At 28.9% G+C, this 23,609-nt stretch overlaps 2 protein-coding genes across 2 annotated transcripts; both read right to left on the bottom strand.

The window, feature by feature from the left end:
* Positions 1 to 911: 911 nt before the first annotated feature.
* Positions 912 to 3,687, bottom strand: SWEET17 (sugar efflux transporter SWEET17). Its single transcript, NM_001255803.3, has 6 exons — positions 3,501 to 3,687; positions 2,907 to 2,943; positions 2,596 to 2,809; positions 2,326 to 2,487; positions 1,988 to 2,107; positions 912 to 1,561 (listed from the first exon to the last, which is right to left on the bottom strand). The coding sequence occupies exons 1-6, from the start codon at positions 3,544 to 3,546 to the stop codon at positions 1,364 to 1,366; spliced, it is 777 nt and encodes a 258-aa protein (NP_001242732.2). The 5' UTR covers positions 3,547 to 3,687; the 3' UTR covers positions 912 to 1,363.
* An 11,230-nt stretch (positions 3,688 to 14,917) lies between these two features.
* Positions 14,918 to 17,735, bottom strand: SWEET16 (sugar efflux transporter SWEET16). Its single transcript, NM_001250489.2, has 6 exons — positions 17,599 to 17,735; positions 17,009 to 17,045; positions 16,708 to 16,921; positions 16,428 to 16,589; positions 15,986 to 16,105; positions 14,918 to 15,514 (listed from the first exon to the last, which is right to left on the bottom strand). Exons 1-6 carry the CDS (start codon positions 17,642 to 17,644, stop codon positions 15,311 to 15,313), a joined length of 783 nt encoding a protein of 260 aa, NP_001237418.2. The 5' UTR covers positions 17,645 to 17,735; the 3' UTR covers positions 14,918 to 15,310.
* Between the last annotated feature and the right edge of the window lie 5,874 nt (positions 17,736 to 23,609).

Here is a 23,609-nt window from a genome sequence, read left to right as displayed (position 1 = left end):
GGAAAATATTTGAAAAAAAACATTAATGAAAATTAGTGTTGGTTTAGATTTTAGCGTTTGGTATTGAAGTCGACACTAATTTGTGTTTTTTATGGATTGCTTAATCTACTAAACATCAAAATTGTTTCAGGTTTGATTTTCCATACTATACATCGTTTTCTCTCAATGGCCATTTCTGCATGTATCCAAGAAACATATACATTATGCTTTGCACTATGTCACGGCTTTGCTTATAAAAAATTAACGTCATGGCCTTCAAATGCAATACCCTCTACTCTTTCTAAGATTTATCTGATAATAATACTGTGAAAATATAGAAAGGAAAAAAAAGGATCTGAAAAAAGTAATTGAAATGAATGAAATAAGCAAGAGGAAAAAAAAAACAGTTAAAAGACAACTAAACAAGTCGGTCTGTGCGTGTTTCAATTCCCTGCGCTTTGTCCTCTAATATATTTGACTTTTCCCCCTCAGGTTTAGCCATACATAGTATCTCGGTGTTGAAATTTAGAGTAAACATCGAAATTAAATAATGATAATCCTCAGATTTGGTGTTCTAATCCTCAGGTTAATTTAGCTACTAATTTCAAACAATAATTGACATTGATTTAAAAACGTTTCCTTTTGATATGATGAATAGAATGTAACGACTTCCGATTAGCATGTTACAATCGTAGTGTCAGGCCTTTTTGCCAATGATTGTTAATTAGCTTCCGTCATGAAGATGTGCATTTTTTTTTTTTTTTTTTACTTTTTAGAGTGATCTTTATATCTGTCCCCTTCTCTATGACATCATAAAAGAAGAGAGAAGACCTTCCTCCACTATCTACATCGCTTTGATGCATAATTTAATCATGATTTACCAATAGCAATATAAAATTCATCAACATTAGGATAACGATGATTGTAGCATATGAAAACAAATAAAAGTGTGCTCTTTAGTCTCATGGATTGCATAATTAGTAAAATAATAATTAATTAATTCCATCACATGAACATATATTACGCGTACAAGAATTGAGGAGTTTGACTGAGGGTACACACTGAAAAAGAAGATAGAGAAGATACGTTGTTACACGTTTTACTACAATGAGAGAGTGATGGAAAAGGCCAAAGAGAGACTCTCATGCTAACACAATTGAAAACCTAACATATTACAGCTACCCGTTCAGGCAAATACGTTAATCAAAAGAAGAACCCTTAAATATTAATACCAAATTACACGTACGTACGTTCTTGCGTTGAATGAGGCCCCACTTGGCAAAGTAATTAAAGTAATTGTACTTTTAGATTAAATATTTTGGGACCTCATTTTTTTTTTCCTTTCCTTCTTTCTCTTTGGACTTGGTACATTATTGCTTCTAGTTCACACATTGCTAGCTGTCTCAATCACAGGCACAGGACCATTTTTTGTTACATGATTCGGCTTCACAACGTCAATAATATGGCCATTTAGTTCCTGAACCTTCGTTGGCTCCTCTAATCCTTGTGGCTTGGCGTTTCTATAAATCAAATACAGCACCATCTGGATTATGCCGAATAGAAACCCAAGAGTATTTGGGAGCTGCATCATCCAAAAGCAAATATTCAATCATTATTTTTTCTTAACGAAATTATTTCTTTTTGGTAGGTCAAAACAAATTGAAAGGAATAAAATTAAATTGCCTAGCATATAAACAATTAAGCCTTTCTTAATTAAACAATAATATAGAATAGGGGCGCATGTTTCCTAATTGACTTTTTTTATTTCATGGGAACTCAACATTAATGAAGTGCGCACACATTTAATTAATTGCTCTAACTAAATTGCCATTATCACTTAATTATACGGACATAACGAAAAGTTATGGGATCTACAAATAATAAGAAATGACTAAAGTGGTAGTAGTAAAGGAAAAGTCTTGGTAGGAATAAGACAAAAATTTAATGGTCAGATATTATATGAATACTATACTCTTAATCGCACGTAGCAGTATCGAATTGAACTTACTGCGATGTAGTAGTCCTTGAGGAGAAGGCCATAGAAGAACCACATGACAGCATTTATGGTCAAAAAGAAGGACAAACTGAAAGGCATGAATTCCACACTCTTCGTCTTTATGACACGTTTCTGCATGTATCAATATATAAGAATTTAATTTATCTGAGAGCATATGAAAAACAAATGAAGAAGTTATAAATTATATTCTAGTATAATGTTATCAAAGGGATTTGTTTGATTTTTTTTTTAAAAGAATAGTTATTTTAAGAAAAAGTAAAAATCTAAAATAAAGTTTACACCTAATTGCGTTCTTTTATGATTTAGATATTCGGCTCCTAATTTTTTACCATGATGCAAAGAGGAGCAGCAAAAACGCTTATGTTGAGAACAAGGCAAATCCATCCTATCACAGAAAGACGTTTGGAACCCGTTGTAAGGTAGAGGGTTGAAAGAAGCATTGCTCCGAATCCAAAAACATTCAACATGAGAAGAAGCTTGATGGTCCAAAGCTGTGACATTTAATAAAAGGAAAATTGATTAACTTTTTATTATTGGAAAAAAAAAAGTAGAAAGAGAAAGAAATAATGACTAGAACATATAGGAGTTATTAGGAGTACCCTGGTTTTGCTTGGGGCGTAAATTAGGAAGATTGCAAGGTATATCGTCTCTATCACACATCCAAAGGAGTTAATAGTAATGAGAAGGAGGCTAGCATCCTTTTTGACGAGTGCGTAATAAATCCAGAGCATTGAACTGAATAGTGCAACAATATAAGGTAGTGATTGAAACCCATCCGTAGATTTTTTCTTGTAGATTTGGTAAAAAGTTGGTCTGCATTTGATCAAATATAAATAATATATAGTTAGAAAAAAATACTCATCAGATTACTAATCACAACGAGTATGCTAAAGTAGAAAATATCACTTACAATGGAGCGAGGAACACCATAAAGGAGATCACGTTGCCTATAAAAAAGACACAAGAAACATTCATCAGCAGTGGGGAACAAATAGTAATCAATTTTTATTATTATTATTATTTCTACCAACAGGTTTTGAAAATTTGAATTCACACCATGTATAATTAATTCTGAATGTTATAACTGTATTGGAGAAGCACACCGGTCAGTTGAATCAAATTGTTGCTATGGTAATGCATTAGTGTTGCTTTCAGATATTGTAATTGATCATTCTTCGAAAACTTGAAAAATGCCATGCAGTCTGCATGCCACATATGGTTCCAGTTTTCACCATATAATAAAAAAATAATACACACTTCCAAAGAGTTAAAAAATAATGTTAATTTCACGTATTTCCGATGTTGTGCAACTTCAGGAAGTTTGCTCAAACCAAACTTCCGTAAGTAGATGCATGGCAAAGGAGGATAGTGCAATGCTAAAACTGATGAAAAATATGATAATACGTGATAGAGATAGAACTATGCTAATTAAAAATAAAATAAAATAAAATAAAAGGGACAATATATATAAACTGGCATGGGGATATAGAGAGCTAGAATCTACCTAGAAGACCGAAAATGAAAGCCCAAGTTTCATGGTTGATGGCCATCTCTCTTGAATCTAATTTGAGTATCTCTCTTAATTTCTCTTCTCTCACTCAAAGTGGTCACCAAAAGGTGTAAGATACGATTTTCTCAAAGAGAAAACCCTTACTTGAGTTGAGGCTATCAAATCTCTCTTTCAATTGCACGAGTCGTTATGGCTAGAGTGGGAACTTATTTATAGTGCTCAAAAGAGAAGTATGGCAAAGGCAAGTTGCGTGGTATCATAATAATGTATGTAGCTTTAGTTTAAGAGTACTTTCCAGTTGTTGTTCCACCACCCAAAAAACACTATTTACTTTAACCCCAAATCAAATCCAAATTAACACTTCTCTTATTACCCTATTGCCTTCTCTATCCCCAATTTGGTTTAAGTCTCTTCCACAGGGACGCCCTCTCTATGGGTAACTCGGGTTGGCTTCTACCATATTACTGGTGCATGCACAAAACTCCTGTGGGGTCCACACTTATGAATCTTTATACTTTGTGACGTTTAACCCACGATGTGGTTTTAAGCCTTACAACTCATCATAGTTTATGTTCCAAGCGGAGTGAAACTTGCCACAGAATCTTATTAATTACTTTGATTAATTTTCTTATAATATATTAATTAGAGGTATGTACAAATATATATTTCTTAACCACTAAACGCGTTGACAACTGGTGTAGGATTGTTCGTACTATTTTAACTAAAGATTTCAGATTTAAGTATTAGATATGTAATTACATTAAAATCTTAAAAGAAAAACTTTGTCGTCCATAGTAATATTCAATTCAAACAAAATTACTTCTAAGATAAGATACCTATGTTCTAAAAATAAAAAAAATATTTATTACATAGTATAGTGAGATTTAGTTTTCAATTCATAATATGAAATTGAAAAAGAAAATAATATTTAAACATCTAAATGCTAATTAATTAACACTTAGTGAGAAAGAAATAAATGAGAAAAAGATATAGAAATTCTACATAGTAAGATACTATACAAAGAAAAAAATTTAGAAAAATAGTGTGTTAGATAGATGTTTCAAATAATTGAGTGTCTGTCCTAGTATCATAACTGAAATGAAAATATCTCCAACTTGGTACTTGCTGATTACCTTAATTAATAATTACCTCCTTGTTGATCCCAAAGGCCGGGTGTAGCTCCTATGCCTCACTAAACATTCTCTTCACCAAGTAAATGTTACGGCTGTAACCTTTATCACCATCTTTGGTGTTATTTAACTTGTTTAGTCAATAATTCAAGTTCACTTTGAAGTCTGGGTTGTCGCCTTTGGTCTACAGTATTTCCAGGCAAATGATTTGCATGGCCCTTAATCGATAATAATATAAATAAGAATAAATTAATTTGTTTGTCTTCAAATCATTTGAGGAGGGTTTTTTAATAGGCATGTAAACTTGATTTTTTTAATTGGATTCCTAAACTTATAAAGTTAGTCCTTGCCTAGAGTTTTGATAGGATTCCATCAAATCATAAATTAAGATATATTTAAAAATTTCAAATTGTTCAGGAGATTCCATTGACGTAAATATAATGATATATTTAAAAAAAATTCAAAAAGTTAGTAAGTACCAAAAATGTTTGAGTTTTTTTTAGATAAACTCCTTAATTTTAAAAGACATCTGAAATTCAAATTAAAATAATTTATAAAATCAGGTACTTAATTACAAAAATTTATAATATAGGAATTATTTAAAGTTTTTGCAAATAGTTTAAGGATTAAAAGATTAATTTAACTTATGAATAACAATGTCAACAACTCATTTTTATATACATACTTTTCATACATTTCCATTAAATAAATTTTATGTGGGCACAGTTAAAAAAGAAACTAAACTTACTCTTTTTATAATAAGATTTACATGAAATACACTTTGATTAAAAAAACTTATATTATCAATTAATTAAAATTTACTCTAAATATAATTTTCAAACTAATTATTATGTTACAAAAGTCAATGGTTTTGTCATATAATTAGATTATTATGACAATGTAAAAAATCTTTATATTGTAAATATATTCTAATCTACTACGGTTATGTCCACGCTAAAATTAAGCATTTTGAGTCTTGTTTTATGTCCGAATAAGAAAAAATATTAGGTAGTTCTGAACTATTTTGTGATATATAGTCTCGATCAATTTTCATATCATATATAATCAAGTGTCATTAATTATACTTTCTCTTATATTTAAAAACTTAAATACGTGTCATGTGAAAATTTGTTAAGATTATGATTTGGTGGTGGTTTAAGACTAACTAATAATTTCTCCTAAAATAAGATGAATTATATAAGATAAATAAAAGAAAGTGGGAGAGGAAAAATAGAGAAAAAATGTGATAGATATTATAAGTGATAAAAAAAAATGACTTAATATTTACAATTCAGGCCACCAACAACCTTAATACATTGAATGATACTTTCACCACCCAATTATTTTTTAATGATATTACTATCTTCTTTTTTTACCGGTAGTAAGATATTTTTATAGTTGAAAGTTATCAAACTAACCTCTAGACGTAGATATCATGAAAGTGAGTTTTATATCTCCCAATAAAATTTTCGTCATCATACATATGATCAGAAAGTCATCGAATTTCTCTTAACATGATTAAGAAATCTGATCATTTACCTATTGTGTTGGATCTTGTTGGTACTATCTCCTTTTATGATAGAGCAAATGAATTACTTGTAATTAATAACATGGCAGTAAACAACATTTTAAAATTCACTTAATTATAACTAAAAAATCTGGCTTTATCAATAAGAAATAGACCTGGGGTCCCGGACGCTACCTTTCCCTATACGTATTGATTTTAGTTCCTTTCGGGTTTTCTTTCTCACAAAAGGTTGTTGAATAAAATTCTGGCCTCAACTACCTTGGGAGGTCAAGTTGAGCCGAATAAAACAAATTCACCAAAGCCAAATTTGGCCAGCTGCACTGTATAACACCATGCAATAAGATGCATGAAACTCTATCTACATTATATATATATAAATAGAGATTGAACCCACTTTCTGCCCGTTCATAATTAATCCTTTTTGCATGATTAAATCAAGAGAAGTTTGAGCTACATGCATCGTTGAATCACTGAAAATTTCGCAATCGCACTAGATAGTTTGCTAGCTAGCTCTAGGTGGCTATAGGGAGAGCTTTTTCGATGCGTAATCGCATTTGGAGCTTCGGATCTTAACTAGTTTGGCATAAAGCTAGCAGCAAATGAAACACACCATCGATCGAGAATATTATGCTAACTTAAACAAGAAAGGCTTTTGCTTGTTGACCTATGCGAGCAGTCACAAATCACACTACTCATACTAGAGACTAATCTAGAATAATGTATACTAATAGAGAAGAGATACATGAATAGAGGGGTATGTAGGATATATGGTATTTATGTTGGTTTTTTATAGGTCCCTCACAATTTAGGATATATATATATATATATATATATATATATCTTTGGGTTGTTATGGCTTAGGTGTGTGTGTCACTTCTTCAACGCATTTTGGACTTTGTTTCATTTAGTGTTGTTTACGTGGATCAAGCGTACGTGGATTCTCAACCATGCATTCAATTCATTTATCCTAGTGGGTAATTTAATTGTGGCAACCAGCACCAATCATTTATCCAATTCATCATCTGTATATTCTAAATCTCAAACAAGTTGAAATCACCATGCTGAATGGTTAGGCTAACTCGTCTATCTATCTATCTTAATAAAATAATGTCCTCCCTAGGATACGTGTCGCTCTCTTAAAAAAAATTCCCTTCAAAAACTCTCTCTTCCTTTTTCTCTTTTTTTAAGTATTTTTTAAAACTATCTATTTATATAAGAAGGAATAAAATCTATTTTATTATCTATTATACTATTTAATTTCTTTATTTCAGATTTTTCTTTTAACATTTTTTTTTTCATTTCACACGTTTTTTCCTTTCTTTTCTTAATTTTTGTTTCTTTTCTCTTTCTCTTTTAATGCATTTTCTTTTCTTTTTCTTATTTAATTCTTTTTACGTTATTTTATGAGCTTAATATCAATTCTATTTATTCGACATACAAATTTATTTATAATAATATTATAAATATTTATATTATTATTATTTAGAAAAAAAATTACTACTCATTTTTTTCTTATTTCCTCTCAGACTTTTTTATTTACTTTTCTTTTGTTTTTTTTAATAGATTTTTTCTCTTTTCTATTTTCTAATAAACAAACACATCTCTTACCCAACTCCTTTTCACCTTTTTCCTCTCTATCATTTTCTTTTTATTATTTTATACTCTCAGTTTTATATTTGTTCCCTCTCTATCATTTACTTTTCTTTTTTTTTAAAGATTTTTTAATTTCCTCTTCTATTTTATAATAAATCACATCTCCTATCCAACTCCTTTTCACTTTCTCTGTCTATCATTTTATTTTTTTCCCATTTCTTTTCTTTTTATTATTTTATACTTACACACTTTTTATAATAATTATTCATTTATTTATATCATATTACTATTTTATGTCCTTTATTCATAAAAATTATATTCAATAGTTTATATTAGCATGTAAAATAATAACAATAAAATAAGAAATAATTGTGTGACTATAATTCGATATATTTTCTCAATTTGAGTACTCCTACTCTTTTTGCAATTTTGAAAATTTTAAACAATTAATTATGTTTTCTCAAAAATATATATTTAATCTTTTTATGAGATATTGTAATGAGTTAAGTTTATGTTATGAATCATTGTATTCTTGTGGCTTATGCATTTAGTGACATCTAATTAAAATTACTTTTAAATTTAAAATTAGACAAAAAAATCTACAACTATATTGTTTCAAAGTAGTAGTCATTTATAGTGGATAAAGATAGAGACAAGATAAATATATCTGATCCTAAATGGAGACCGGGAGATTGAGAATGGAGCTGGGGATGAGACACGACGAAAAATTACATACATGTCCCCGCCTTACCCTTAGTGCAATGCTTATTCACAATCATCACTTATAAATCTTTTTGTTATAAATAATTTTCTAAATTTTTGAAAAAAAAAATATTTTTATCTATTCATATGTCTTTATTAGAAAAATTTATTATATACCATTATATTAATTATATTTACACAATTCTTTATCCTGCCTGTCTTATATATATATATATATATATATATATATATATATATATATATATATATATATATATACACACTAAAAATGAACTCTATTTACGGCTACTCCTGTTTTGCATGATGTTGTGTTTTTATTTTATTGTTATGTTCTTACTTACCAAGAAAAAAAATATAATTTAGACATTTGTAAATAATATACTTGCTATATAAATATTGTTTCTTTTAATAACAATGACCTTAATAACTTAAATATGTATTAAGTTATTTATTTACTTTTATAATATGCAAAAGCAATTGAATTACCATGCGAAGGCAGAAGGCACAAATATCGTGATAGTTACCCTAAAAGAAACAGGAAATGCAAAGAAAATAAAACCCAAGATGAAAAAAAATATTAATTTTTTAATTTTGATAACTTTTACTTTCATATAATCGGATTTTGATTCAAATTTGAATTAGAATAATTAATATCATTAATCTGATTTTAAAATTGAAACAATTGTGTATCAAATTTTACTTGCAAGAATCGGATAAACACGTCCAGTCACATTTCTAAAAAGGATGTTAGCCACACAACTTTAAAAGCATTAACACTTAACTTCTATACAGTACATGAAATAAAAGAAATTTAATGGTTAAGATAAACATTTGAGTTAAAGTTATATTTCATAGTAGGGTGGATTGCACTAATTATATAATATATAATGGTTAATATGAGGTAGCTAGGATACTTCCCAAACTATGCGAAGGATGTGCTAGCTATTATCAAATATGCATGCATGAGATCGATCAAGGTTAGATATATGCTAGCTAGTCCAAGATCATGGCATGGGAGAAACATTAGATGAGAGTTTTGCGGTCTACATGCATTTGTGTTCAAATCCAAGATTGATGTAAACATAACAAGTTATCGGGTTAGAACTAATTGAGGAATCAATCCAAATCATCTCGTTGGAAATGCTCATAAACCATATACACAAAACCAAGACCCAAGTTAGTTACTCTGGTTGTGGCCGGTTTCCCAATTAAAGCGGTATAGTGGGCCCTATAGTCAAAGTAATAGCCAGGGATGTGCAAAAAAAAAATAACCGAACTTAAAATAAATTGGTTTTTTGTTAAATAGTTCAAGAAAAAAATAGTATTCTTTTATAAAATCAGTTCAGATAATCAAATTGTTTTTATAAAATCTGTTCAAAAATCAGTTCAAAATTAATTTTTACTTTAACTTTTATTTAAAAGAAATAGTTCAAAAATCAGTTTAAAATTAATACAATTCTTAAAACTAATTTAAAACCGGTTAAAAATCAATTCGATTCAAAATGATTTTTTTAAAACCAATTTGGTTCTGCAGATTTCCAAATCAGTTTGACTATTTGAATATAAAATCGAGTCGATTAAAATAATTTGAAAGTAATTTGATTCAATTTTCTTATGGAACTAATTTTTGCACAACCCTATTAATAATATATATACCTAATTAGTACAGTGGGCATCCTAGCTAACTTTATCTTATAATGGCTAATTTGAGATATAATATATATTTGACATTTTTCAAATTATGTGGAGGATGTGCAATATCAGATAGACTTGAGAATGTAAACTAGATGGTAGTTAATCCAAGGCCATCATGATTAAGGAGAAGATGAGACTTTTGCAGTCCCCTTGTATTTGTGCTTAACTACAAGCTAGATTGATGTACTCCGTGTGTTTATATACTATTCTCGTACTTATTTTTTTAATTAATTCATATTTTTTAGGAAAGTTGATTAATTTAATTAGTGACATTAAGTTTGTTAGAATTTTTTTAAAAAATTATCCTTAAAATTATTGAAACTTATAATTTTTTTTTTTTCATTTAACTGCTTTCTACCTAATTAATTAATATCTGTTAGTCATATTTTCCATTGCTTACAAGAGAGAGAAGGCTTTTATCTTTTCAATTCATAACATTTATTATAAAGTAATTAACATTATTTTGATAAAAAAAAATAATTAATGTAAAAGACAACTTGAAAAGAATCTTATGAAAATAGACAAATAAAATTGAAAAAAAATCTTATATTTAAAGACACAAATAATATTATGTATGGTTTCAAATATAAGAAGAAAATTTTCATCTTAAATATAAGAAAATTTTAATTTATTTTATTTTATTTATCGTTGTTATCTCTAAAATATATCCTTTATTTAATTGAAGTATTAGTTTCAATAGCTCTTTCTCATCCTTGATATATATCAAATTCAAATCTAGAGTAAGTTGAAAAAATTACCGTTTAATTGAAATTAATATAATTAAATATGATTATCTAATTTTCTTAATCAGTGTAATGTTTTTTTTTTCTTCTTATAAGATCAGAGGAATGATTAGATTAGGATTGCGGAATCAATACAAATAATCTCGTTGGGAATGTTCAAAAGTCATATACACAACCCAAGTTAGTCACTTAAGTTTTTTTTTTTCCTTCCATATATACCAAGTTACCGTGAGAGAGAAAACTGTAAGAAAACTTTTCCGCCCAAAGTAAGAGCAACCTTGACAATTTATTTCATAATTAAGACGAAACTGTGCAAGCAAAGTATTGATATTTTAACTATTTGAATTAAATATATACATACTATTGAGTATATTTTAATGTAGGAAAAATCACGTAATTAAAATATATTTTATTCACGAGTGACAATTCAAATTTATAATCTTAAAATCAATTATTTGAGTTAACACATGATATTTTCTGTAAAAAAAAACATGATATTTATTCTAAAAATTTAATTAATACAACACATTTTTAGTATTGACGGACAATAATTATAACAGTTAAAAAAAATTTAAAAGACAACTTTTAAAAAATGCATGGACGATATATCTTAATAATTTTTTTTAGAACAAGAAGGCAAAAGCATAAAAAAGAGAGGGAATGTTTTCCCAACTAGTTGCACCATCCTCCCTTCAATCCTATGCAAATACCAACCTAAATTTATTGATGAAAGAATAAACAAAACACATGGGTGACTAGACCAAGACCCATGTCAAGGAAAGGAGAACATATACTAGACCAAGACCCATGTCCAACCAAAAAGACAGTCTATTATCCACACACTAGAAGAAAATAGGTAAATAACAACGGATAAATAATTACTCAAGAGAAATCAGTCGCTACTTAATTCAGTGACTGATTAAGCAACCAACTATTTTGGTCGCTATTTCCTTGATCTCTGTTAAACAGTGACTAGTTCAGCGACTGATTCTCGGAGATTGGTTCAGTGTAACTAATCTTAATGACTAATTCGGTGACTGTTTTATCAGTGACTAGTATTTGGCGACTGATTTACTGATCGAATGTAAGAATTTGGGGATTGATTTAATGTGTTTCAGCAACTGATTCAGTATTTCAGTCGTAAAATAATCAGTCATTGATTAAATATTTTTTTAAATTTTTTTTACCAGATAAATATATAAAGTACATTACGAATCCACTTAAAAAACTTTTTTAAGATATTTTTAACACAAATATCAAGACTCTTCCAAACAAAGTATCAAAATATTTACAATACTAAGTAACTAATCTAGATATCTATCTATTAATAATACATCAATGCGTGATGCATATAACAAGTTTGTTTGATAGAATATATCAAAACAAGTATTAAGATTGATCCACACTAAGTATCAAAACATTTACAAAATAGTATAAGAAACTAGTTATTTAGATAATTACACAAAAAGCATCAAGACTAAACCAAACTAAGTACCAAAATATCTACAAAAGTAGTAAGTAACTAGCTAGTTATCTAGATAACTACAACAAAATTATCAGTCTACGCAATGATTGTCTTTCCTGTAACACTAAGTGACAGTCGTTTCCAAAATTTTCCGCCCAAATTAAGGGTAATATTGACCAATTCAAGTTAAAATAATTAAAAGGTCACTTTGCAGCTAATTTATTTCTTATACATTAAAAATTAATTTTGGAAAGAAATAATTAAAATGCACAATGTTTAAATTGAAATAATGGTGTAATTAGTTAAACATTATTTAAATGTTTTGTTTTAATTATTTTTTTTATAATATTTCTTGATCTTATTTAATAAAAAATATTGACGATTAAAAAATATTTAATGCGTACTGAAATAAAAATTGTGCAATGAATATAAAGTTGTATTTTTTATATCTTTTTATATATAAATTTAATAGAGTTGGGATCTCAAAAACAATTTTCTTTCCTCCCAAAATAGGGACATTTGTGTATTTTTTTATTGGGATCTAATAAAAGGAAATATTCTATCAACGAAAAAAAGGGCGTTTTGGTATATTCTTTTTTATGTCAATATTGTCAATTAATTAGCATTTGTCAATTACATTAAAAAATTCACTATTCACATTTTTCAGTCATCAATTTCAGGTTTCAACTTTGAATCAGAATTTATTTTTAGCAAGATTTCAAACTGTTCTAGGTCTTTTCTTTCATTTAAACGTGAGTGGGCCTAATAAGGCTTAACAATTTTTTTTTTCAGCAAATGCTTCAAATCATTTGCTTCAATGTTGAACCAAAAAGCAGTTATTTCATTTTTTTAATTTTGTGTTTTCGTTAAATGGGACTAATGATTTTTTATTTATTTTTTGCTTAGGATGTTATAATGACCGGAAATCATTTTTTGGACTTTTGATGCGACAGATTGAAGAAGCACAGTTTGGTGTAAACCATGGATATCCTAATGATAATGTCCTGCAAGTGGATTGAGTACATGCAGATGTAAACATCGTGAGGAGGGATACTTTACTCAACATGTTATATCTACAACATGATACTCTACTCATATTCAAGGGAGTATAATAATGTCTTTGTTCAAGGGAGTATAATAATGTCTTTGTTTGAGAATAAGGTTTTTCTATGTTTTTTTGAAAGGAAGGTTTTTCTATGTTACTCATGCAACAATTAGCCACTGAATAACAACAATTTTTATTTTATGTAGTTTTATTTAATTTTAATTCTTTTGTTTTCAATTATTGATTTGTATTATTTTCATTGAAATATTTTAAAATTATAATATACACACAATTACAGAATAAAAAAATTAAGGAATAAATTTATGTTTGTCATGGGTTCAAATTCAAATTTCATTTACGGTTATTATAATTGAAATTCATTTTTTATTATGTGAAACTACAATTAAGTATACTATTTTAAATTTTAAAATAAATCATCAATTTAGGACTGAAATAGAAATTGTAACCCTAAATAAATTACTCACGAAGATGAATTACCATTAATATTAGTTAATTTTAATAAATTTGTATATTAATAACTGAAAAAATATGAATTCATTTGTCATCTTATATCAATTATAAGTTTTATTGTAAAAGCATTATGATCAAAGTTTGGCCTTAATAAAGTTTTGCAAATATTATATCAAATTCTAGTGGTTTAAAATCACCATAAAACTTAATAAAATAAATATTATTTTATTACTTAACGGCTAAAATGAATAAAAATAAACAGAATATTGGATGGGGAAAAAAATTTGTAGATAGAGATCAGTTTCAAAAAAATTAAATTACCAAAATCATGTTTAAGAGTAGAAAAGTTTAAGGATCAAAATATAATTTACCATAAATTCTATAAATATAGCACATGTACACTTTTATTGTATTTTTTTAAAATTAATCAATTCAATGAGTTACTTTTTTTTTTATCAAAAAATATTAATTATTGATTTATATTAAAAATATCAATAAAAAATATTCAAATTCACAACTTCTTTTCCTTCACTCTTAAAATCCTCCTTTCCAATCACTAGAGCAACCTGTCCTTCAACGAGTGACTTCTATAAAAGCTCACTCTTATTCTTTAAACTCACTGATCTTTAATCACATCAAATAATAAACAGGTGTTACTTTGTGTGTCTTATCATTTTTCTTATAATTTTTAACACCTTTCTCTTTTATGAATAAATTGTAATGACTCTTGATTGGCATCTATGGTCCTAGTGTCGGGTATTTCTGCCAATGATTGTTAATTAGCTTCCGTCATGAAGATATGCATATTTTACTTTTTAGGGTGGTCTTTATATTTGTCCTAAATTGTAAGACCCCCCACTATCATCGTGGCTTTGATGCATAATTCAATCATGATTATTTACCACTAACCACATAAAATTCAACACTTGGATAATGATGATTGTAGCATATATGGAAACAAATAAAAGTGTGCTCATTAGTTATAAAATATTTAATTCCCACTACATGATCATAGATTACGCGTACAACGAAAAGAGAAAATTTATTATGAGGTTGACTGAGCGACACACTGAAACAAGAGAATTGAAGATACTAATGTTTCACGTTTTACTAAAGTCTGAATATGATGGAAGAGGCCAAAGAGATGATAATGCTAACATAATAACTAACCACTTAAAATATTACAGCTACAAACTGATGCAAATACATTAATTAAAAGAAGAACCCTAAACTCCAAAGTACACGTACTGTTCTTGGGTTGAGAAGAGGCCCCACTTGACCAAGTAGAGTGATTGTACTTTTAGGTTAAATATTTTTGCATCCCTTTTTTTTGTTTTTTTTTCTTTCTTGCTCTTTGGACTTGTTCATTGGTTAATTAATCACACATTGCCAGCGGAATTCATGATGTTCTTCAGATTTCTCTTTCAGTTAAAGTACCATTTTTTGTTAGATGATTCGGCTCAGAGGGTTCCATTCTGCTCAGCTTCCCAACGTCAATAGTATGACTATTTAGTTCTTGCAATTTCATTGGCAGATCAGGTGTCTTGGCGTTTCTATAAATCAAATACAACACCATCTGAATTATGCTGAATAGAAACCCAAGCGTATTTGGTAGCTGCAGCTCATCCAAATGCAAATATCGCATCATTATTTTTTTTCCTCATAATCAAATTAGTGGTTAAATCAAATTGATACTAACGTTAGTGACATCGGATGGAAGGATAATATTTTCATAAAAAAAATTAGCATTAAATTGAGCATTTCAAAAATAGAAGGAGAGAAAAAAATTAGCCAATTAAATAATACTGCATGCATTAGTGGTGTAGGCACACATTTAATTAATTGTTATAGTTAAATTGACATTATTACTTAAATAAGCATAAGGAAAAGTTACGGGATCAATAAATAAAAAGAAATGATAAAAGTGATAAAGGGAAAGCCTTAGTTAGAATAAGACAAAAACTTAGTGGTCAGTGTAATATGAATATACTCTCCGAAGTCCTAACCTCATAATATGAGTATGAATTAGTTAGCATTATTTAATTCAACTATCTCATAACAAAAAAAAGTATTAAAATGAACTTACAGCGACGTAATAGTCCTTGAGGAGAAGGCCATAGAAGAACCACATGACAGCATTTATAGTCAAAAAGAAGGACAAACTGAAAGGCATGAATTCCACGCTCTTCGTCTTTATGACACGTTTCTGCATGTATGAATATATAAGAATTTAGTTTGTCTTTGAGTGCATAATTAAGAAATGCAAAAATGTTGAAGATGAAATTTCTCCAGTATAGTAGATTACAACTACATACATAAATTGTAAAATTTTAATCGAAAAGAAATAGTAAATTATCTTCTACTAATATTTCAATATTCTTTTCAGTAGCTAAAAATAGTAGCTTCTGAAAAAGAAACACGTACTTTGAGTAAAAAGAAAAGAAAAAGAAACACTTACTGAAAATAAAAGTATACATAAGCATTTTCTTTTTATGATTTAATTAACCAATCTGCTCCTATATTCTTACTATAATGCATAGAGGAGCAGCAAAAACGCTTATGTTGAAAACAAGGCAAATCCATCCTATCACAGTAAGACGTTTGGATCCTGTTGTAAGGTAGAGGGTTGAAAGAAGCATCGCTCCGAATCCAAAAACATTCAACATGAGAAGAAGCTTGATGGTCCAAAGCTGTAACAATATTTAATAAAAGGAAAACTAATTAATGTTTTTTCTTGAAAAAAAAATCTAGAAAGGAAAAGAAAAGAATAATCACTAGAATATAGGAGTTATTAATTAGAAGGAGTACCCTGGTTTTGCTTGGGGCGTAAATTAGGAAGATTGCAAGGTATATCGTCTCTATCACACATCCAAAGGAGTTAATAGTAATGAGAAGGAGGCTAGCATCCTTTTTGACGAGTGCGTAATAGATCCAAAGCATTGAACTGAACAATGCAACAACATAAGGTAGTGATTGGAACTCTTCTGTAGATTTCTTCTTGTAGATTTGGTAAAAAGTCGGTCTGTATTTGATCAAATATAATTAATATATAGTCAGAAAAAATAATTATATGATGCTCATTCTTGAATTACGTAAAAATATCACTTACAATGGAGCGAGGAACACCATAAAGGAGATCACGTTGCCTACAATAACACAGCAAAAATACCATCAGCACTGGTGAACAAATAGTAATAAATTATTATTATTTCTACCAACAAGTTTGATTTCCTTAGTAATGTAAAATTTGAATTCACACCCTATAATTAATTCTGCATGTTATTATAACTATCTTTGGGAACAATCCGATTTGTTAAATGGTGCCCTAATGCAATACTCTCTTGCTTTCAAATTGATCATTTTTCGAAAACTAGAAAAATGTCATGCAATCTGCATGCCATAAGGTTCCAGTTTTAATCTGAGAGACTACCCATATAGTAAATTGATAATAACAAATTAATATACACTTCAAAATATTAAAAAACTAGCGTTACTTTTACGTATTTCTGAACTACAGGAAGTTTGCTGAAACCAAACTTGCGTAAGTAGCTAGATGCATGGCAAAGGAGGACAATGCAATGCTAAAATTGATAAAAATTAAATATGATAGTACGTGATAGAGATAGAAGTAGGCTAATTAAAAATAAAATATAATAAAAGCGATAAAATAAAGTGAGGATATAGCGAACTAGTATCTACCTAGAAGGCCGAAAACGAAAGCCCAAGTTTCATGGTTAATGGCCATGTCTCTTGAATCTAATTGGAATCTAATTGGTGTGAGATACGATTCTCTCAAAGAGAAGCCCCTCAGTTGAGGCTATCTAATCTCTCTTTTCAATTCCACGAGTCGTTATGGCAAGAGTGGGAACCTATTTATAGTGCTCAAAAGAGAAGTATGGCAAGACAAGTTTTTTTTGTTGATCAGAAAATAAAATATATATTTAATATATGGTACCAGCAGTACCTATAATGAAATACAGATATATGAGTCCACTAACCAAAATGCCCACAAAAAAGAGTCATGAGCTAGGTTACTAATTATTAATGCAAGTATGGTGACATAAATAAAAAATAACCACAAACTCAAATAAAGCATACAAATCCTCCTGACAGACCAGATCACAGCGCAGTAACTCCGAATACGCTGAAAAACAAAGCACCCAACAACAAAGTAACAATTTACTTTAACCCCTCTTCAAAAGGTAAGTCGACAAGAAAGTATGGCGAAGGCAAGTTGCTAAATAGGAATGCGTGGTTGTATGTAGCTTGCATTTATGTATATATTCTTAGACATAAGCTGCTTTGTAGGGGATTATTGTAGCCATTAAGGCTGTGTTATGTGTACCATCACATGTAATTGTTCGGTACCTCTTAATAAAATATCTTTTGATTTACCAAAATAATGTATGTAGCTTTAGTGTAAGAGTACTTTCCAGTTGTTGTTCCACCACCCAAAACACTATTTACTTTAACCCAAAATCAAATCCAAATTAACACTTCTCTTATTACCTTATTGCCTTCTCTATCCCCAATTTGGTTCAAGTCTCTTCCACAGGGACACCCTCTCTATGGGTAACTCGGCTGGCTTCTACATTCGATCCTGGTGTGTATGCACAAAATTCATGTGGGGTCCACACTTATATATGAATCTTTATACTTTGTGACGTTTAACCCCACGACGTGGCTTTAAGCCTTACAACTCATCATATATAGTTTCTGTTCCAAGCGGAGTGAAACTTGCTGCAGAATCTTACTTTGATTTTTTTTTTTTTGTAATATATTAATTAGAGGTATATACAAATATATATTTCCTACATAACTTTTAAATAGTACATTGAGAAATTAGTTGACAATTTATAATATGAAAATGAAAAAGAAAATAATATACTTAAACACTTAAAATACTATTTGACATTTTGTGAGAAAGAGTTAAAAGAAAAAGTGTAGATATTATGGATAATAAGATATGATAAAAAAAATTAGAAAAATAATGAATGTTCCATAAATGTTTGAAATAATTGAGTGTATGTCCAAATATCATAACTGAAATGAAAACATCTCCAACTTGGTACTTGCTGATTACCTTAATTAATATTACCTCCTTGTTGATCCCAAGGGCCAGGTGTAGCTCCTATGCCTCACTAAACATTCCCTTTACCACATACAGGTTACGGCCGTAACCTGTATCACCATCTTAAGTGTTACTAGTATTTAGTAATTTGTTTAATTAGTCAACAATTCAATTTCAATTTGAACTCTGCTTGGTCGCCTTCGTCTACAATATTTCCAGGCAAATGATTTGCATTGCCCTTAAATCCATATTAATATAAATAAGGATAAATTTATAATTTGTTTCTCTTCAAATTATTTGAGGGTTTTTAATTACTAGGCATGTGAACTTAATTTTATTTTAATTGGATTCGTAAACTTATAAAGTGATCCTTGCATAGAGTTTTGATAGGCTTCCGTCAAAGCTAGCATAAAGATATATTTTAAAAAATTCAAATAGTTCAGGAGATTCCATCTATGCCTATATAAATATTTAATGATAATGCGATAGATAATGTAAAATATTTTTTTTATTATTATCTAATTATAAATTATTATTAATATGATTTTTAAGATGATTTTAAAAAAGCAAACCAACTTACCATAAATTATTATTATTATTATTATTATTAAAAATAATATAAAAATATTTTAGACCGTAATCAGGGACGGAACCATAAATTTCTTTTAGGGGGCGAAAATTTAATATATGATAAATAAAATCGACAATGATTAAATTTTATTAATAATGTTTTTTAAAAAATTTAATTTAATTTAATTAAAAGTAAAATATCTTATGAAAATATATACACAAAGAAAAGACATACAAATAATGAAAACATTTTTTCACTAATATTAAACTTTGAAAAAGGTTGTTATAATTTATAAAGGTTTAATTATATTGTGAGTCCCTCAAATTAAGATTTTTTTTAATCTTCCAAATAAAAATTTGTAACTTCTAGTCTCTTAGATTTGACAAATCTTCTTTAATCTCTAACTCAAATAGAAATTTACATTTTTTTAGTTTCTCAAATTTTGGTGAAAGGAATAAAAAGAATATTTTTTGAATTTGAGAACTAAAAAATATAAGTTTTATTTGGAGGACTAGAAAAACAGACCCTAGATAGATTAAAAACATAATTAAACCATTTATGAATACCTAATATCAACAATAATAGTATACTAGTATGTTAATTCAAATTTTATTTAGAAAAGTTAGAATAATATTTAGTATTCTGAACTAATTATTCTATTATATATGGCCTGACTGATTGTCCTCGCAGTTTTGGTCCGGCGTGGATTATCTTTTTTTCCCCTTATTGCAGACTTGTTGTGCATATGATACATGCCATTATATATATATATATATATATATATATATATAAGTATATGTTTGGTGCTGGCTGGTGAAGCCTTGCTTAATGTATTGGCAGGTGGAGTTGAGTTTTGTTTATTAATCTGTGGTATCTTGAGGGATTCCTTTGTGTGTGCAATGTAATACGTATATATAATAGGATATTCTATAGTGCCTTTTGTATTTTCTGGTGGCCGTCAGGGGACAGTCTATCTATAGGACTGTTCCATCTCTTATAATTTGTCACTTCTTGTGCTGTTTCAGTTAATATATCTCCCCTTTACTTATAAAAAAAAATGATTATATATTTCTTAAAAAATCAAAGTCAGTTAGTATACCAAAATCATTTGAATTTTTTAGATAAACTCCTTAATTTTAAAAACCTCATAAATTCAAATAAAAATATTTTTTCTACCCAATAGAAATAATTTGTAAATTAAGGTACTTAGTTACAAAAGTTTAAAATATATATAGAACTTATTTAAAGATTTTCCAAATAGTTTAAGGATTAAAATAATAATATTTAACTTATGAATAACAACGTTAACAGCTCATTTTGTATGCATTCTGTTCATACTTTTTCATTAAATAAATTTTATGTGAGCACAGTAAAAATAGAAACTAAACTTACTCTTTTTATAAAAATATTTACATGAAATATTTTTACTATATAAAATATTTGTTTTGGAAAGATTTAGAGTTAATTTTGATAAACGTTAACAGCTCATTTTGTATGCATTCTGTTCATACTTTTTCATTAAATAAATTTTATGTGAGCACAGTAAAAATAGAAACCAAAATAAATATTTTTTATCATATATGATATTTCATAATTAGATTATTGTTTTTTACATAAAAAATAAAAATAGATCAAGATACAATATACTTAATTTTAGGGTGTAAACAGTGTACGTGGTAGATATTAGTCTTTGAATTGAGTCTTGAACTCTTGATTTATGTTGACCGTAAACTGGGAGAAATTAAATTCTTAGGTCGTCTTGATGATCCATTATTTTGATCGATTAATTATTATTAATCATTTTCTCTTAAATTTTTTAAAAATTAAATATATATTATATAAAAATAATTAAATTTATAGTCAGAGATGATGGTCAAAGATCACTTAATAATTTCTTGGTTGGCAGTCACCAAAAGCTTTTAACACATGGAATGATACTTCCTCCACCAAATTATTTTAATGATATCACTATCTCCTTTTACTATGATACAGCAAATGAATTATTTGTCATTAACAACTTAGCTGTAAAATAACATTTACAATTGAGTGAGCTAACATTGACTTAATTATAAGTAAAAAAATCTCATCAAGTAATAACCCGGCGGAAGATAACTTTCAATTGGTTTGATCTATAACAAATGGTCCTGGCCAGGGTCCTGGGCGTTACCTTTCCTCATACGTATTCATCTTTTTTCCTTTTGGGTTTCTTTCTCACAAAAGGTTGTTGAACAAAATTCTGGCCTCAACTATCTTGGGAGGCCAAGTTGAACCGAATAAAAACAAATTTACGAAATGCACTGTATAATGCACCATGCAATAGTATGCATGCATGAAACTCTACATTATACATAGAGAGAAACTGAACCCACTTTCTGCCCGTTCATAATTAATCTTTTTTGCATGATTAAATCAAGAGAAGTTTGAACTACATGCATTGTTGAATCACTGGAAATTTTGCAATCGCACTAGATAGTTAGCTAGCTAGGTAGCTATAGGGTGAGCTTTTTCGATGCGTAATCGCATTTGGAGCTTCGGACCTTAACTAGTTCAAAGCTAGGATCAAATGAAACACACCATCGATCGAGAATATACTAACTTTTCTTTCGGATCAACAAAGAATTATATGTATATTAAACCAAGTATATCAGACATCCTAAGGTTAAATACTATTTTATATCATAATGTTAATTAATGAATATAAATAGTTCTTAACCAGGTAAGCCACAAAGAAAAACCCACAGGAATGAGAGTAGCCGTATGATTAGGCACATATAAACCAGCTCCTCCAAAGTCCATTAGACACATATGCAACACACACCCCCCAAGACCAAAATATATACAACAAATTGTACGACCAGCTGAGGCAGAAACACCCAGAGACAATTGAACTCCTTTAATTTCTCGGTTTCTCAGAGCACTTCACACAATCTGCAGCCTTCGGCACCGGTTCCACGTGCCACCCCTTTAACAAAGACAAGAGTGCCAGCCATCAATGCACGCACTACCCCCTCAACAACACAAATTGTTCTTAGTACGGTGGGTACGTTGCCCTAATTTTATAATGTAATGGTTAAATATTTGAAATAGCTAAAATACTTTCCAAATTATGCGAAGGATGTGCTATTATCAGATACAGATAGGACTAATTAAAGCTTAATTTGTGCATGCTAATTAAAGCTTAATTTGTGCATGCTCTTTGGTGCCCGTGCATAATGGTGGAGATGATACACTGGTGGTTTCATGGATACTCGAAGGAGACGTTACTATTTGGTTGAGTGGGGCTTCAAGTTGGCACGTGGAGTTTTTTAAATGAAGCATAGTATTTGAAGGAATTTAAGTATGGTCTATTGAAAAATATTCATGTTTGTTGGAAGGAGGCAACATTATTTAATGTTTTTTTTTTCTTGCTTGTATTGTCTCTCTGGTACTATTCTTATGGGGGATCACATGCAGACGGCATCTTTTTGGTTTTTTCATGGGCAGTTCTTTTCTATTTGATAGTTGTATCTATCTTTTGTTGGGTAACATGTACACCTGGTTCCATAGGTTATTTCGTATTTGTACTTTTTTATGGTATAAATATAATTTAACCTGTAAGTTATAGGGTCTATATATCTTTGTACCTTTTTCTTTTTTTGTATTTGGGTTTTTGTAGTACCCCTGGTACTGCCTTTTATAATATCTTCTTCTTTGCCGATAAATAAATTAATTTAGGAGAAGATGAGACTTTTGCCGTCCACATGTATTTGTGCTTATATATATATATATTTTTCTGATATGTGAGTTCGAAGAAGAGAGGCAAAGAGATCAACAATGCGGTGGAACAATGGTGATTGATGATGTTCCTCAAGGATTGAGGTGGCGACACTTACAAACACTCTAACGCTTAAGTTTGAAAAAGTTTAAGGTGAGAGTGACAAAATGAGTTAGTTATATATCTTTAACTTAGGGAAGAACTTTATATAGAGAGATATATCTTTGATGGGAAATTTCATTAGGTTTCATTATGTTTGGCATGTGTACAATCACATGAATAATATTTTCTTGGATATTATGCCAATTCTAAGT

This window comes from Glycine max, chromosome 6, assembly GCF_000004515.6.
Source record: "Glycine max cultivar Williams 82 chromosome 6, Glycine_max_v4.0, whole genome shotgun sequence".
Lineage (NCBI taxonomy): Eukaryota > Viridiplantae > Streptophyta > Magnoliopsida > Fabales > Fabaceae > Glycine > Glycine max.
This window is presented reverse-complemented; position numbering and strand designations above follow the sequence as displayed.